The sequence below is a fragment of the Vicugna pacos genome, chromosome 33 (genome assembly GCF_048564905.1).
Source record: "Vicugna pacos chromosome 33, VicPac4, whole genome shotgun sequence".
Classification (NCBI taxonomy): Eukaryota; Metazoa; Chordata; class Mammalia; order Artiodactyla; family Camelidae; genus Vicugna; species Vicugna pacos.
In genome coordinates, this window is record NC_133019.1 from 19,563,563 (window position 1) to 19,580,273 (window position 16,711).

The window sequence follows — 16,711 nt, forward strand, 5'->3', positions numbered from 1 at the left end:
GGGAACAGGGAAGCAAAATTACCCTCTGAGAACCACAGCTTTAGAATCATATGCTATACCATCAGCGTAGAAGTAAACATTTTGACACGCTGGTGTACATTTTAAAAATTGTGCACGCTATATTTTATGGACAAAGTTAAGGGATTTTTCAGAGAATAATTTTTATTATGTTAGATTTTCACCTCACTCACCAAATTCTAAACCTAATCTCGGTGAAACTTTGTACAGTACTTACGCAAAATTTACTAGAAACTAGACAAAAGAGCCTGAGACTCTGAAGAAGAATACATTTGTTGACTTAAAAAATGATACATATGTGGAATGCAAACTTCACATTTAGAATGTCAGGGTCTTTGTGTTGGTCATATTCCACTATGTATCTTTTAGACTCTGGAAACATTAACCAGATCACTCTCTAGCCTCCCCAGCCCCCCTAAAAAAGAACAGTCCTTTGTCTTTTTGTCATGAGGTAATTAAGAAAAACGACCAGACCATTTAGAATGCGATGCCGCACACCAGCCTGGTCCTGCACCGTGAGCTGCCCGTGACCCCACGCTGTGAATTCCACAGGGGCGGCCGTGCCTTCCTTGCTCACTGCGGTCTCCCTAGAACCAGCACCTTGCTGGGCACACAGAACACTCAAGTATTTGAATAAAATGAATGAGCCTTAGCATACATTTTCTTCGAGATTTATTTTAAAACAGGTAACAATTTAACAGGATTCTGGCAATAGTGTAATAAAGAAATACATTCAGTAGTACCAAAATAAATCTACATGAAATACATGATTTCATTAAAGTGCAATAAAAATACTTGAAATGGCATGTGTCTCTCTATCTCAAGCCAGTATACAGCTTTCTAGCTATTTAAAGACTAGCCTACTTTATAATCTTTAAGAAGTCCAACGTTTTCCTTTCTGATTTTAGTTGCTTTAGACCATATTTAAGTTTTTAGCATATTTTTTAAGGATATACTATAATGACCACAGATTTATTTACCTACTGGTTAGGGAGATACTTTGGGGTGGTATGATCAGCAAAGAAAATAGTGGAGATATAGTATTTCCCTTAATCTGAATGTAACTTCAAACAGTCTATAATTTATTTCCTTTTCTAGTAGCTTCTTTCCATGGTTTCCACTGAGCTTTATAAGCAACTGACTGATGAAGGCTAGATTTTTTTCACTTGAAAGATTTTCACATTAGAGATTGTCCATATAAAACCTGTACCTTCAATTTCATACTGAATTTCTGTATTTATTTTACTGAATATAATACATTTACATATTATATTCAGTAAACATATTACTGAATATAATATTTAATTTATAGTCTGGCTTGGACAACTTGCTTTATTTCCCCAAATTTCATTTTCCCCAGCTGTAAACTGGAATAACATCACTAATCTTGCAAAAGATGCTGCATATAATGTATGTCAGGTACTCGGTATATAAGAAATATTCTATGATGAATACTTTAAAAACCTAACCACTCCTCATTTGTTCCCAGTAAATTTCCACCTTATGAATTTCCAGACAGTGTTCCAGTTTGTCATATCTTTAGGATTTTAATTCTAAAGCCGTGAATTAGGTATTTCTCCTAGGAATATCTGAAAATTTGGTAAACTTTTCAAAGCCATTAATAAAAATATTTGAACATGACAGGAGCCCTACAGTGTACCACTTAAGGTTGAAGAGTAGATTAACAGTGTCATTCAAAGCCCTTTGGATACACCAACTAGCAAGAATTAGCCGCAAATTCACTTACCTACACTATCATCTAGCTGGTAACTTCTTATTCTACCCATGAAGATTTCAAGGCTTTCTTATTATATAAAAAGTTTACTACATTCCCTCAATTCACTACGGTCATAAAACTACCAATATATACCAAGTACTCATTTTGGAAGATTAGAAAAATATACACCATGGTAAGTATGTAATTTGAAATGCAAAATAAGAACAGTTCTCCAGAAACCAAACCAAAAGATTTATACTACAGAAAGTTCTGGAGATTGCTTTTGGGGGGGAGGGGAAGCTGGGTAGATAAGATATGAGCGAGAACTTGCCATCGGCAACAGAGACAAATACCAACCTATCATTAGAAAAAGCTGTTTACATAATCACTTAAGATACAAATAAGAGGAAAGTTCACCCACACATTTCTTTATCTCTGCAGCTGAGCTGAACATTTTCCTAAAGATGGAGGGAGGATTACGTTCACCAGTAGACAGGTCAATGGTCTTACTTGTTTATCTGTTCACAGTACAGGGATAGAAGTTTCTAGCTATATAGCAAACCTGACACCTAAATTCTTCTGCTCCAACGAAACACGAAGAAATGCTAGATAAGATGTAAGAGATTTTCTTTGAAATGCATAGCAGAACTTATAAGAAAGGGGTACTCCTCAGGGGAGGAGGGTGGAGCTCAGTGGTAGAGTGCATGCCTAGCGTGCACGAGGTCCTGGGTTCGATCACAGTAGCTCCATTAAAAATTAAAATATGTAACTAACCCTAATCATCTCTCCTCAACCAAAAAAAGAAAGAAAGAGGAAATCCTTATGACCAAAAATACTCAGTTTCAGCAGGAAACTGAAAACCAGACAGGTGAATGTGTGAGTGGTAGTCCAGCTGTCCTGGAACAACCTGTCCACCTCACTAACCTGTGGGCTCCAGCTGTAACATCGAAAAGACAACTTCCAAGCGGCAGAGTTTACGAATTAAACGCACCCCCCCCTCAGGCCCACCATAAAGGCGGGGCCCGAGGCGGCTCGCACCCTCGGTGAGACATGCCGCACACGAGCACAGGGGGACAACGAGGAAGAGCGTCTGTGTCTTGGCCTGGGTGTCTTCTCTCAGTCATTTACACCGCTCTTCAGGCCAGGAAACACTGAAGCCGGGAAATCAAAAGAGGAATGGCCTTCTGTCAGTGACAGCCGTGGAAATGTGACATAACCAGACACAAAACTTTTCTAGAAGGAATTATTCTTAACCCAGGTCCTCAAGATTCCCACAGAGAGAGCCCTGCCAAAAATAAGCTCAGCCTCTGAAGATCACAAAATATGTGGACGAACAGCCCACCAAACACAGGAGCCAAGAGAATCCAACAACAGGACCTGAACTCAGCAGTGCTATTACAGAGACTACAACACAGGGATGTTTAAGTAGGATGTTTAAAATGATTAGTGACATAAAAGGAGTTGGAAAAAACCCCCCAAAAACCCAACCAGACATCATAAAACAAATAATAGGCAGGTCTGAAGAATGATACATACTGAGAAATGAAAAACTTGTGAAAGGAGAAACCCAATGATTTAAAAGATTACATAGAGACCGGAGATTTCACGAACTAGAAGACAGACAGGAAGGCATCACAGAAAGATAAAGTAATGGAAAACGCAGAGGGCTTAAAAGACAAAGAGAACACAATGAGAAGGTCCAACATATATTTCTAAAAAACAGTAATACTGTGAGTCTGTGAAATTTGTTCTCTGTATCGTACCAGTTCGTTATTCAGTAAGTGAAACTCCACTAAAAATCTAAGTCTGTTTACGATGGTATGTAGATGGTTACAATTTTAAAGGTCTTTTCTTCCTTTTACATATTTTTATCAAATAATTTGTCACTCACACATAACATCTGGGAAACAAGTTTTAATTAAAAGCTACACCAAAACTAGCAGTGTATTTATTTGTTTTAATTCATCCTAAAGTAAAATCTGTCAGTGTGGCTCCTGTATGCCTGCTGCTTCCATTCTGGCTAAAGCACAAGTCAGTGATTCTACTGAAAATGATACAACCAGGTACTTGACGAGAAAAAAGAAACATTTCGCCCAGAAGGAGAGCATGATGGCGGTTCTTTCTAAAGTGTGACAGAAGAACTGTTCCTTCAGACTAGCAAAGCATCTTTAGGTAATTGAGGCAAACACTAAACATTGCTTATAAAAATACAGTAATTCGTTTAAATATTAATACCTATGCAAAGTATGTGGGTGGGTTAAAAATGAAGGTGAAAACAGAATTTCTGAAGGTTGTCTTCAAAGGCATTCTCATGCTGAATATCACACCCAAGCTTTCCATCCTGGGAAAAGCCGGCTGAGATTTTTGGGGTCCATGGCCTGCTGGATGAGCAAATTCACCTGTCCACCCACGCTGAGCACGGTTCCCTCCTCCACTCCTTTCAGTTTCTCTTGCAGTCTCATCAAGACACGTTCAGCTACTTTGTTGAAACTCTGGTCAGTATCACTGATGAGGAAAACCAAAGGTTTTAATGAGGTGGAGCAGTGCAAAGGGCCTTGGGAACAGCAGAAGCTGAACAACGGACAGTAAACAGGTCCTTTCCAAAACACTGCTCACCTGAGGGTTCGTTTGCATTCCTGGTCCTCTGCGTTTAGAGTGGAGTGGAGCTCACTTTCGTCTTCTGGCCTCTGCTGTAAATACAAAGCTTTCAGAGGATTCATGGTCCAGTCAAAGAGAGGATCATACAGGAGGACCTAGGCAGAAAGAACACACGTGTCAGAAGAACAATGCACGCTGTGATGATGTATTTAGAAACAGAAGAACCAGTATTACAGAAGTAACAGGCCAGTCACGTGGCAGATGACTGGGAGGGAGGGCACACTTATCCATGTGCCTCCTGTTTCCTTGTGGAGGAAACGGTACTAGCATGATGCTCTGGGCTGCTTCTCCCGTCTGAACTCCTTCTCCCTCCACGTTGGGGGCTGTGACATCCCTTGACCCATGTTTCCTGACTGGGTGAGACCAACTAAAAGGAGACAAGCACGAGTCACCTTCTTTCCTTCTGCCTCTCCTCTTTTTTTCTTTTTTTAACAGACTTTATTCTCTTTGAGCAGTTTCAGGTTCCCAACAGAACTGAGCAGAAAATACAGAGAGTTCGCACACAGCCCTCCCCACCCACACATTTATACTCCCCTACCCCCAACATCCCTCATCAGTGCGGCATATTTGGGTACAATCGATGAACTAACATGGGCACGTTATTATCAACCAAAGTCCACAGTTTACATTAGGGCTCACCCTTGATGCTGTACATTCTATGGGTTTTCACAAATGCATAATGACATGTAGCCACCACTATAGCATCCTACAGAATAATTTCATTGCCCTTAAAATCCCTTGTGCTCCATCTATTCATTCCTCCCTCCCACCCTCTCCCCCAAAACCCTGGAAACCACGATCTTTTTGTTGTTTCTGCAGCTCTGCCTTTTCCAGAATGTCATTTGGTTGGAATCGTACAGTTTATAGCCTTTTCAGACCGGCTTCTTTCATTTAGTAGTATGTCTTTTAAGTTTCTTCTTATGTCTTCTTATGTCTTTCATGGCTTGATAGAGCTTTTTTTTTTTTTACTGCATATATATCTTTAAATTTACATATACGTACTGTTCATTGCTTCTAAGAAAGTTTAGAGCTTCAGATTTTTAAACTTATATAGTTACCAAAGGAATAAAGCCAACCACAAAATAAGAATTAACTCAAAAAATACATACACCCTGCCATTGACAGCAACATTATTTATAATTGCCAGCATATGGAAGCACTAGTCACTTCCTTTCCTGCTGCCTCTCCTCTTGACCAGTATGGTCCAAGGTAAGAACATCTGCTTTGCAGGCTCAAAGTCTCCCTCAGGGGGGCTGTACCCCTGTAGATTAGGTTGTGGGACCTGGACAGCACTAGCAAGTCTATTGGGACTTTACTTCTATGCCACGTTCTCCAATAGTTTTATCAGCAATAAACCCAACATTTTGATCTCTATCTTATTCCTAAGGCTCTTTTTCACTCAATTAGTTCCAAATTTGGGTGGAGAAAAAAAGGGTTTAATTTACTGAAAAATCCTCAAAACCCAAGATTTCACACTATGGGTGCCACCTTGAAACATATATAGAGAGAGGAGAATCCGAATACCAAAATAACTGGCGTGGCCAGAGCAAGTGGTTCTAGGTCTAAGTTTTATTCGTGAGGTCATGGGGATTTCTGACCTTGGCAATTCAGAAGAGCTAACTGCCCCTGGTATTTATAAGCACAGAATTTTTTAAAAATAGGCCTCAGCAAATGCTTACCATACAGGTCTTAATAATAAGTGAAGACTCAATTCCAGGAATGAGTGACTTTACAGGAGACTCCAGCATTGCAAAGCTGGACCACTTTCTGGCTGCTGCCTTTACTGTGTTTCTTGGCAGGTCTGCAGGTTGGCACTACAGAATGCCCTTAGCATTACACGTTTAATTCCAGGACAAGTACTAGTTCAGCAGCACCCAAATTTGGTCATCTGTTTATTCTGTTCTGAGCATTCTCCAGGGCCATGGAAAAATATGGAGGGACTGACTCTGAATACATGTGGTTTGTCCATTAGTTTAAGGGTTGTTCTGTGACTACAAGTTGGGCACTGACATGGCTTTAGATTTCAGGGATCCAAACCAGTTTCACCCACAAAGGGAGGTGTATTTCATTAGCCAATGAAGAGGAATGGGGGCCTCTATTATAAATAGACTATATGGTCTTCTTGAGTTGAAGCAGAGAAACAACACAACTGAACTACTTCAAACCCAAGGTCTTGTGTTAGCATCTTACCTGAGAATTCTGGAATCAAGGAGGAGCTGGAGTGATTTTAAAAGTACACTTTAGTCTTATTATCAGAAAGGAAGTGACTGAATGAAAACAATAAAGGAATACAGACTGATGAAGTTAGAACAGGGTGTGTCAGTCTCGGCACTACGACATCTGGGGGCTGGACACTTCCTTGCAGTGAGGGCTGTCCTGTGCGTAGGATGTTTATCGGCATCTCTTGCCTCTACCCACTGGATGTCAGCAGTGCCCTCACAGCTCCCCTACCCCCAGTTATGACAATCAAAGGTGTCTCCAGACACTGCCAACTGTCCTCTAGGGAACAAGACTGCCCTTGGCCTAGAACCATTGAGTTAAAGGGAGAGATTTCCTTAGTAGAATGGATAAAATCATGGAGGGTAGGATGGTCTATTATGAAGAAGAAAATGAGACTCTGAAGGCCAGTAGAGACAAGTGTACTGAGAGGGAAGGGAAAGGCACCCAAGGCACAGGGCTCTTAAAGAGGGTTAAGAAGCGAGACGTTTTCATTGATATTAGATCAGAAACAGTGGCTGTGGCTCAATGAAACTAACAGAGCGAAAGTGATGCCTACAGGAGAGGAGACTGAGATGACATTCCAGAGGACTGGGGTCCAGCACGCTCCCGAGAAACACTCTGCTAACGCTGAAGACACAAAGCCCACAGTAGGATCAACTGGGAAACTACTCTTGAAGATTGGGACAGCCACAACAAATCATTCAGGAAATTCAGACAGGTTTACAGAGGGAAGATTAGGCAGATCACTGTAAAAGACACAAAGCTTATAAAGCTTGTAGTGACACGGTTATTGTAGACAGAGTTGCAAAGCAGCCCTCTAGCTTGAAACCCTCCAACAGTTTCCATCTTACTCAGTAAAATCTAAAGTCCTCACACTGATGTAGGAACCCATAAATGATCTGCCCACTGTTAGCTCTCTAACTTTATCTCCTACCATTCTTTTAGAGAATGAGCCTCATGAGCAACTTGGCACTCAACTAACAAAACTTCTGAAGCCATGATGGAACTACCCTCTTCCAGTAAGTGTTAACTCAGGATACAGTTACCAAAGGAACCCCCCAATTTACCCAGGCACAAAAAGTTCTTTTGACTGAGCCTGAGCCTAGTAAAACACTGGGGAATACATTAAACTTCTCTGAATCTTAAATTAATTAGGAAGTTTGGACTTCTTTTGTCTTAAATGCAAAAAGGCATGATAACTTGGTCTTAGACCTTGACTCCTCTGTTACTGAGGCAGCTGTGGTAACACTCATTCCTGCTGCAGAACCAATGGCAAGCTGTAATACATGACAACGTGTATGAACACAACATGGGAAAAGGGAAAGTGTCTCCAGACTTGGGAACATCACACCCCTGGGAATTAATTTTGTCAACATGCTATTGAGACCCATTTTAATTCTCTTTGTAGGAAAAATCCATATTGCTACCAACAGTGTGAAGGAGACCTATGAAGAGGCCTTTGGTTGATAAAGCTAGCACACACAGGGCCGCCCTAGCAGACGGTTAACTCCACCCTCCTTGGGATACAGTCCTACCCTTGTTGGTCACAGGCTTAATGATTAATGCCACTGAATTAAGACAGCAGCTCTCAACCGTGGCTGCACAGTAGGAGAGCTTTGTAAAACTACAGACGTTCTTGCCTCACCCCCAGAAGTTTTGTTCAAATTTGGTCAACATCAGTATCATTTTAAAAGCAATACAGGTGATAGTAAATTAAGTCTAGGACCACCCACCGAAGAAACAAAAAGTTGAAAGAATGTAAGGGAGGCATGGCTCAACTCTACTTCCACACTTCCCTGCGGAGGACACTTCCGCCACCTCTTGCCCCACATGCCCTTTACTAGTACAGCAAATGACTGTCTCGGGTACCCAGCTCTCGCTTGGGTAGAACTAACGTCATAAGCACTGGAAATCTGCTGATTTCCTTCCCTTTCCGCCTTAATCAACAGAGGCAGTGATCCTGATGGAGCGTGTACGCCCTCCAGGCCCAAACCCCACTCGGTGGCATGTCCCCAGGTTAAGACGCAGAGAGGCACTGAGGTGGCACCAGCAGCGAGCCAGTTTGGCCCTCACTCCTCAGACATGTTCCCCCAGTGCTGTCACTTTGGTCTCCATCTGCCTCACTAAATGGTTCTGAACCTGGGCAGGTGAAAAGAAGATACACATACTGATTTCTCTTAAAACTCCAAAGGAAACCATTCTGGAAATAATACCATTCAAGACAAGATGTCATCGTAGCCTGGGAGTTAATTTTATCAACATGCTATCAACTCCAGGCTAAGATGTCAAAGTGCTGATGCATGTATTAAAGACTGGAGATTACTTACAGTGCTGTAACAGTGCAAGAAATCTGCAAGGCCTGGAGGCATTTCTATGCCACTATTTATGGTGTGCAACCTCCTCTCCCCTGCAACCCAGCATCATCCCACCACCCTAAAACAAAGCACTGACCCTCAAATCAGGACCTTCCTAACAAGATACACACTCTACCAGGCCGAGAAATAAAGATTTCCTTACAATACACCTTACCTCCACAATAGTTAACAGGGTTTCCTGAGAGTTTCTCATAACCTCCATGGTTTTCTCACAGCACCTACAGACAAATTATAAATATGAATTTTATTACACATCAACATTTTCAGCATACCATTATCTCCTATATATTCATGTTTCGTATCCTGAGACTATTCTGGTTAACAATTCCTAAATTAATATCTCAAAGAGCATGATAGTACTTGGAAGAGTGGGTTTTCAGTAGATGTTCCTGAAATGAATACAAATATATATGTGAATATAGGCTTAACATTTATAAGAATAACACAAAACCACCATGAAACATTTCCTTCATTGCTGATCATTGTGGTAATTATAGTTTTGTTTTAATAGACTTTATTCTTTTAGAGCAGTTTCAGGTTCACAGCAGAACTGAGCAGAAAATACAGAGAACACACAGCCCCCTCCACCCACACACACACACTCCCCTACCCTCAGCAGCCCTCATCAGTGTGGCATACTTGGTACAATCAGTGAACCAACGTGGGCACATTATTATCAACCAAAGTCCACAGTTTACATTAGGGCTCACTCTTGGTGTTGTACATTCTATGGGTTGTGACAAACGCATCATGGCATGCAGCCACCACTATGGTATCATACAGAATAATTTCATTGCCCTAAAAATCCCTTGTGCTCCGTTAAAAGTTGAGTATGTAGACTAAGAAAAAATTTTTTTAAGTTGAGTATGTAGACCTTTGTTGGGAAAACTACACAGAATTGCAGAGTTCTTTTAGCAGGAATTGGTACTAAGATCCTTTAGGATAATTTATATGCCTGAGAATGAGCACTCAATAGGAGTTCTGATCGGTAAACAAAGAGTTGGCTAGGACAGGGGACATCAAGGTAAAGGTGGCTGCTTCCAGAGGAGGTGAGGAGGACAGCATGTGTGTTCTATTGGGTGGGGTCCCAGGGGGTCTAAAGGAAGCTACTGCTTTAGGCAGGGTCTTTTCCTTAGCACTGGTAAAGCACTGGGATGGCATTCTAGCAACGAATTCTATAATCCATAGAAATCAATAATCCAAATATTGATTTCAACACCCAAAATTATGTGCCCTACCTTCTCCTACCTGGCTTACCTTCTAAAGACACCTTCAACACCGGTAATGCCCATCCCATCCACAATATCTCTGGTGAGCCTGAAAGGAACTGTTTCAGGAGTGGGAAGGATTTTACCCTGTTCAAAGGCAACTCCTAAAACAAATAAATTAAAAAAAATAACAACGAGGTTAGGAGGTTCCATAACTAATTTACGTTCTTCCCAACTGGCATGTGAACTTTGCAGAGTCACCGAATAACCTGTCACCTATATTCAATCAGTACTAGAACACAGAGTAGTTTATTCTATTTCTGCTCTGCCTGCCTTCTTCATTTCTATCACTGTCCAGGAGATCCACCTCAAATTTTAAAAAATAAGGTAAAAAAAAACCTATTTACTAATGTAATTAGAGAAATCTATATTAAAGGGTGATTTTTAAAAATGAGGTGGTAGGGGGTAGAATTTAAAATGCAGATAAATATATATATATATATCTTTTATCTATTTTCCCCCAATGGTAACACCTTACAAAACTATAGTAAAATATCACAACAGGATGCTGACATTGATAAAAGCCAGATACAGATTATTTCCACCTCCACAAAGCTCTCTCATGCTGCCCTTATGCAGCCATACCTACTTCCCTGCCATGACCTACCCCTACCCTCTGTTCTTACAACAATCGCTAATCTATTTTCCATTTTTATAATTTTGTAAGTTCAAGTATGTTATATAAACAGAGTCACAGTATGTAACCTTTAGGAATTAGCTTTTTTCACTCAACATAATTCTCTGGAGAATCATCCAAACTGTGGTACATATCAATACCTTGTTCCTTTTTACTGTGGAGTTGTATTCCATGGCACAGATGTACCAGTCTGTTTAAGCATTTGCCTATTTAAAGGTCATCTGGACTGTTTCCATTTTGGGGCTATTACAAAGAAATCTGTTATAATTTGTGATACCAAGTGAACATCTTTTTGTGGACATAATTTGCTATCTGTGTATCTTTTTTTGTGAACTGTTTATTCATGCCTTTTGCCCATTTAAGAACTGTTTTTTGTTTTGTTTTGACTGTTGAATTTTCAGAGTTTTTATGGTTAGACAGTCTTATGGTCTGTGCTTTTGATGTCAAGTTTAAGAACTCTTTACCAAGCCCCAGTTGCTGAAGATTTTCTCCTTTTTTCCTCTGTTATTCAGACTGGGTCATTTCTACTTTGTCATGTTCACTGATTCTTTCTTCTGTACCACTATTCTGCTTGTTGTTCCTAACCACTGAGTTCTAAAATTTTAATTATTGTCTTTTTCTGTTCCAAAATTTTCACCTGGTTCTCTTCTACATCTCCTGTTTCTAGGCTGAGATTATTTCTGTGCTGAGACTAAAATGTATTTTCACTTGTTTCAAGCATGTTTGTAATTGCTCCTTGAAGCATTTTTATGATGGCTGCTTTAAAATCTTTGTCAGATAATTGTTAACTTAAAATGTTAATCTTTGTCATCTCGGTGTTTTTTTTTTCTTCCCCAAAGAACATATTTATATTTAGGCTTGCTTCCAATAACACCTAGATACATTATCGCTATGAGAACAGTGCTGCATATTCTGTATGATACTGAGAATCAGGTGCTCTTGAACCAATGATGAGAATTGTTAATGGTACAAATGTATTGGAAAAATTAATTTAACTCTACAAATTCTGCACCAACAAGATATCCTGCGCCCAGAATTTTACTGAACGGAAAAGAAGGTCCACAGAAAATGTGTCCATACATGTCTGTAGCAACTTTTACAGTTCACTTCTATTGCTGATTTATAATAGTTACCAATACTGTCTTGAGAAATGAGGCCTAATGAATACTCAGACTAAGTGAGAGACTCCCCTCACTCACCACATTCCTTTCACCACCACCAAGAAGACACAACCCAAGCATTTGCTGAATATAGAAAAAGGTCATCATTTCATGGTACGACCTAAGAATTCCAGTTTATTTTAGACGAGAGCAGTTGACCATGGAGGAGGTCACTGTTGTGCACAGAATGTGAAGTTGGAGAAACTCTGATTAAAGGAGGGGCTGGCCCTGCTTCTGCTGGATGTGAGTCTCTCATCTCTGTAGCAAACTTCTCTCTCATTTTCTCTTACTTCTTACCCACTTGCAGAACAACTCCACATTCTTATCCTACACATCCTTAACTTCCATTTAATCCTTGCCTTTTCAGTCTCACTTCCTGCATTCTATCCAAAGTTTACTAAGACTGATTAACTGTTAAATTCAAAGGCTTGTTTTCAGCATTCATCCTACTTGAACTTTCTGTATCAGATGCTACTGAGCACAGCATTTTCTTCTTTTTTTTTTAGCATTTTTTATTGATTTATAGTCATTTTACAATGTTGTGTCAAATTCCATTGTAGAGCACAATTTTTCAGTTATACATGAATGTATATATATTGTCACATTTTTTCTCTGTGAGATACCATAACATCTTGTATATATTTCCCTGTGCTATACAGTATAATCTTGTTTATCTATTCTACAATTTTGAAATCTCAGTCTATCCCTATCAGCATTTCTTCTTTTAAGAAAATTTACCCTCCCTTGGCTTCCAAGATATCCCTACCTCCTAGTTTCTATGACTTGTTAGTTATTCCTCATTTTCATCCTAACTTAGGCTTTTTAATGCTGGCATTCCTTACAATTCCATTCTTAGTCCTATTCATCAATGACGATGTGTGAGATCAGAACCTCCTCTAGTCCAATGACTTCAACTGAAATCTATTTGCTGAAAGTTCTACGTCTCTTACTATGATCAACATCTTTGCTTTCCTGTTTATTAAACTACCTGTTCCCCCTGGAAATCCAAATACCTCAAAACAATGTCTAAAATTAAACTGATCATTTTCTTATTCTCTAGTGGGAGAGAGCTAGTCCCTTCTCCCACTGTTTCCACATCCAACATCATTGGTGCAAGTTAAGTTACTACAAAAATGTCCCCCAAATCCAGTCTCCTGGTCCATACAACTTCAGTCCAAATCATCTCTTTCACCACCTTTTGTCTGAACTATTATAATATTCCCTAACTCGTCTTCCTACCGCCAATACTGCTCCCTAAATTATCTTTCCAATAATCAAATATGATCATGTCCTGCTTAAATATATCTTCCTTTACTCGCCAGTGTTTAATAGATTAAAGCTGAAACCTCTCAGCCTGGCTTTCCATCATCCAGGACCATCTACAGCTCAAGCTACTCAGTGACACGCAGCTCCCCCCCAGCCACATGTGACGTCTTGTTGTTCCTACACACTGTCCCTCCTTTCATATCTCCTCGAGCTTCTGTCTGGATTATCCTCCCTCTCTTTCTCTGAGACCTGGCTTACACATCACCTCTTCTAGTAAGTTTCACTCATCATCCTCCAGACAGTCAGCGACTCCCTCCAGCATCACTGTGTTTACACTTCTTTAAAACAGTATTTATTGCTTTACAGCCCTCACACCCCCTTTCTCACATTTGCAATATCCGGGTAGGCAAACAGCATTTTTTGATGACCAGGTATTTATTGAATAAAGACACACATCTCTGTTACTTACCTAAATCTATATGTACGAGCTCGGCTGACTGCTCGTTTATCAAGATGTTCTGTACGTGTCTATCCCCAAGTCCAAGTATGTAACCAACTACAAAAAAACACACAAACCAAAGTCACTGGTATCACCTAGTCCTATATGCACCTTTGGTCATAATTTCAACTAATACCACTGACTCTACATAATTCTTAAGTAGCTTAGGCTTTTTGGCCTATTTAAAGAAAATTACGTACATCACTGGCCATTTTAACTCGTATCTTGCCAGCTCTTCTCATTTCTACTGCGTTTTATGAATCTTAGATGATTTGCTAAAAAAGTTTTCCCTTTACTAATAAGCACATATTCAAACTGAGACACCTATGGGTAAATCCTTCATACTTCAGTGAAACTTTCTTCTGCTTAATGGATTAAATTTAACACAAATTAATCATTAATTCATTTAATCAAGTACACATCCAGGAAAAACTACATTTCTATTTTTAAGACAAATGAAACTATGCATTAAAATGCTTTTAACCTAATGAGAGACCTCAAGTGGTGTTAGAGGAAAAAACACTGGCTAGGGAGTCAGGACGCCTGGGGTTCCTGCCTCGCTCTGTCATTAAGGGGACCTAGTTTCTTGTTTATAAACTAAATTAGTCGAATCAGATTAGTGATTCTCAATGTAGAAAAAAAGAGGATTTCATTACGCCCAGAAGTTTTTCAAAACATACGTGTCCTGCCTTCCTGCTGTATAGTACCCAAGTGATGAAAAGAGTGGTCTTTAACTAAAAAACAACAGATTAAAAGATCACTGATACTTCTTTTAGTTCTCATACTCTTAAGATTTTGTTAACTGCCCTAACTATTCCAGTCTCTTACAAATTAAAAAAGTCAAAATATATGTTGTTCACTGAATATTAACATATATTTTTTCTATTCCAAAACCAAAATTCTATTAAATAGAATCAATCATTGAGGGTTAATGTCACAGTTTTATAGAGGTTGTATCCAAAAGAATAATAATAATGAAAAGAAATAACTTAAATGGAGTTATGAGTTTTATTATTTTCCGAGAAAAATCCCAGAAAATAATATAGTAAGTGGAGAGAAAATAAGCCATTTTCTCTATTAAACAAAGAAGAAAAAGAATCATTCTTATTTTCGTACCTGGAAAAACGGAATTCTCTCCTGCCAAGGGTAAGAAGAGCTATATTTAGAAGCAACGACTCAGGACTAACAAAAAAACCCCAATGATCTAATGATGAAGATGGTTTGGTTAACAGCCACCACCACCACCATCCTCCTTCTGCAACTCAGAATGTAGGAAGTGCTTGCATCTACCACAATGTATAAGAAGATTACCAATAGAAGAAGTAGCCACACTCCGCGTATAAGCTAACCGCTTCTCAAACCAAACAGCTGGATCCAAGAATTTTTCCATGCAGAAGTAACGGAAAACTGGTTGAAAATTTTGGCAAATATCCATGAAGGTTTCATACTTGTCTTCAAAAGACTTCTTTTGCACTTCCTTTAACAGACAAGTTATAAAATTATTTTCTCAATGTTTTTTTCAACTAACTTGACTAACGTCTACTAGGAGTTTCAATAGGAAAATAATATGATAGATACAAAGGCAATAAAAAGATGAACAAGATATTATTATCTCTACTCACAAGAAGCTAACACAAGAAGCAATTAATAACAAGTTATAATTCCTTTAGGGTTTTCATGTTAATTGTAGAGGAAGGAGTATACCAACAGTGACTGTTATTTGTATTAATTCAATTCTAATTTGAATGGTTCTGTAATCTATGTGGAAGTAAACAGAAAAATGCCAAAGGTATCACTAGTCTTAGGTGTATCACAGCACTAGTGGTGCGACAGGAAACAGGAAAAGAGGGGACGATTAGAAGAATCAGTCACAGATGGATTGCAAGGCAGCTGACATGTCTCAGATCTGTGTTCCAACATCTACCTAGTAAATATTAATTTCCTGAAGCAAAGCTTATCTATGTCAATGGGCTCACTCCTCACCTATGGACTGATGACTTCCAAATCTGCATCTTTGGCCCAGATATCTTTATTAAGCTTCAGCCTGAGGTGCTTCTCCAACTTCCTGCTCAACATCTTCACTTGGATCATTTCCAAATCCAAATTAATTCACCTTCTCATCTTTGGCAAACCTCAGCCACTTCCTCTATTCATCAACACAGTAAATAGCCTCTCCATCTGCTCCATCATCACGACCAGAAAACTGGGCACCCTGATTCTCTTTTTCACCAACCCCACTTGTAATCAGCAACCAAATCCTATCAGTTTTGCCTCTTTAATGTTTCTTATATGAACTGCCTGTTCTACTGTTACTCTTAGTTCAGACCTCATCTTACGCTTTTTGTCAACTTTCTCGAAAACATAACCCTCAAAAACACAAGTGTTGTCAGAGTGATCATTCTAAAATGCCAATCTGATATTAGTATCCCTCTCAAAGGCTCTCTATTGCCCACAGGATAAAGTGCAAATTTCTCAGCATTTCATGAAGTAACCCTTCATTTTCTGACTAATGATACTGCTCCAATCTCTTCTATGCCTCCTCAAAAACTAAGCCAATACTATCTTTACCTGCCTCTTCTTGCATCCTTCCCTTCTGCTTCTATGTTCCTTCTGCCTGGAAAACCCATTCACTTCTAACACTCAGCTCAAACACCATCTTCTCTATGAAGTCTTTCTTGACTCTGACTCTCTCCACTTCCCCTGCCCTAGACAGAGCTAACCAGTTCCTCCCCATGCCTGTCTTGCACTCTGTGGAGCCTCCCATCACAGTTCCTATGGTACCTTATCACACATTTTTACAAACATGCAACAGAAAGCACAAGAAAAGAAGTAAATCAGTTTCAGAGTTAGACAGACAAGGTTTAAATCTTCACTCCATCATCTATAAGGTCAT

The 16,711-nt window shown here is 39.5% G+C and overlaps 1 protein-coding gene across 1 annotated transcript in view; it reads right to left on the reverse strand.

Annotated features, from left to right (window-relative positions):
- Positions 1 to 3,634: 3,634 nt before the first annotated feature.
- Positions 3,635 to 16,711, reverse strand: part of LOC116279082 (serine-protein kinase ATM) — a 114,580-nt gene continuing 101,503 nt past the window's right edge. The window contains exons 58-63 of the mRNA XM_072954171.1: positions 15,130 to 15,295; positions 13,789 to 13,875; positions 10,246 to 10,360; positions 9,143 to 9,206; positions 4,352 to 4,488; positions 3,635 to 4,240 (exon numbers count right to left, since the gene is read on the reverse strand). Coding sequence (XP_072810272.1) covers positions 4,057 to 4,240; positions 4,352 to 4,488; positions 9,143 to 9,206; positions 10,246 to 10,360; positions 13,789 to 13,875; positions 15,130 to 15,295 — 753 coding nt within the window. The 3' untranslated portion in view covers positions 3,635 to 4,056. The remainder of the gene's footprint in view (positions 4,241 to 4,351; positions 4,489 to 9,142; positions 9,207 to 10,245; positions 10,361 to 13,788; positions 13,876 to 15,129; positions 15,296 to 16,711) is intronic.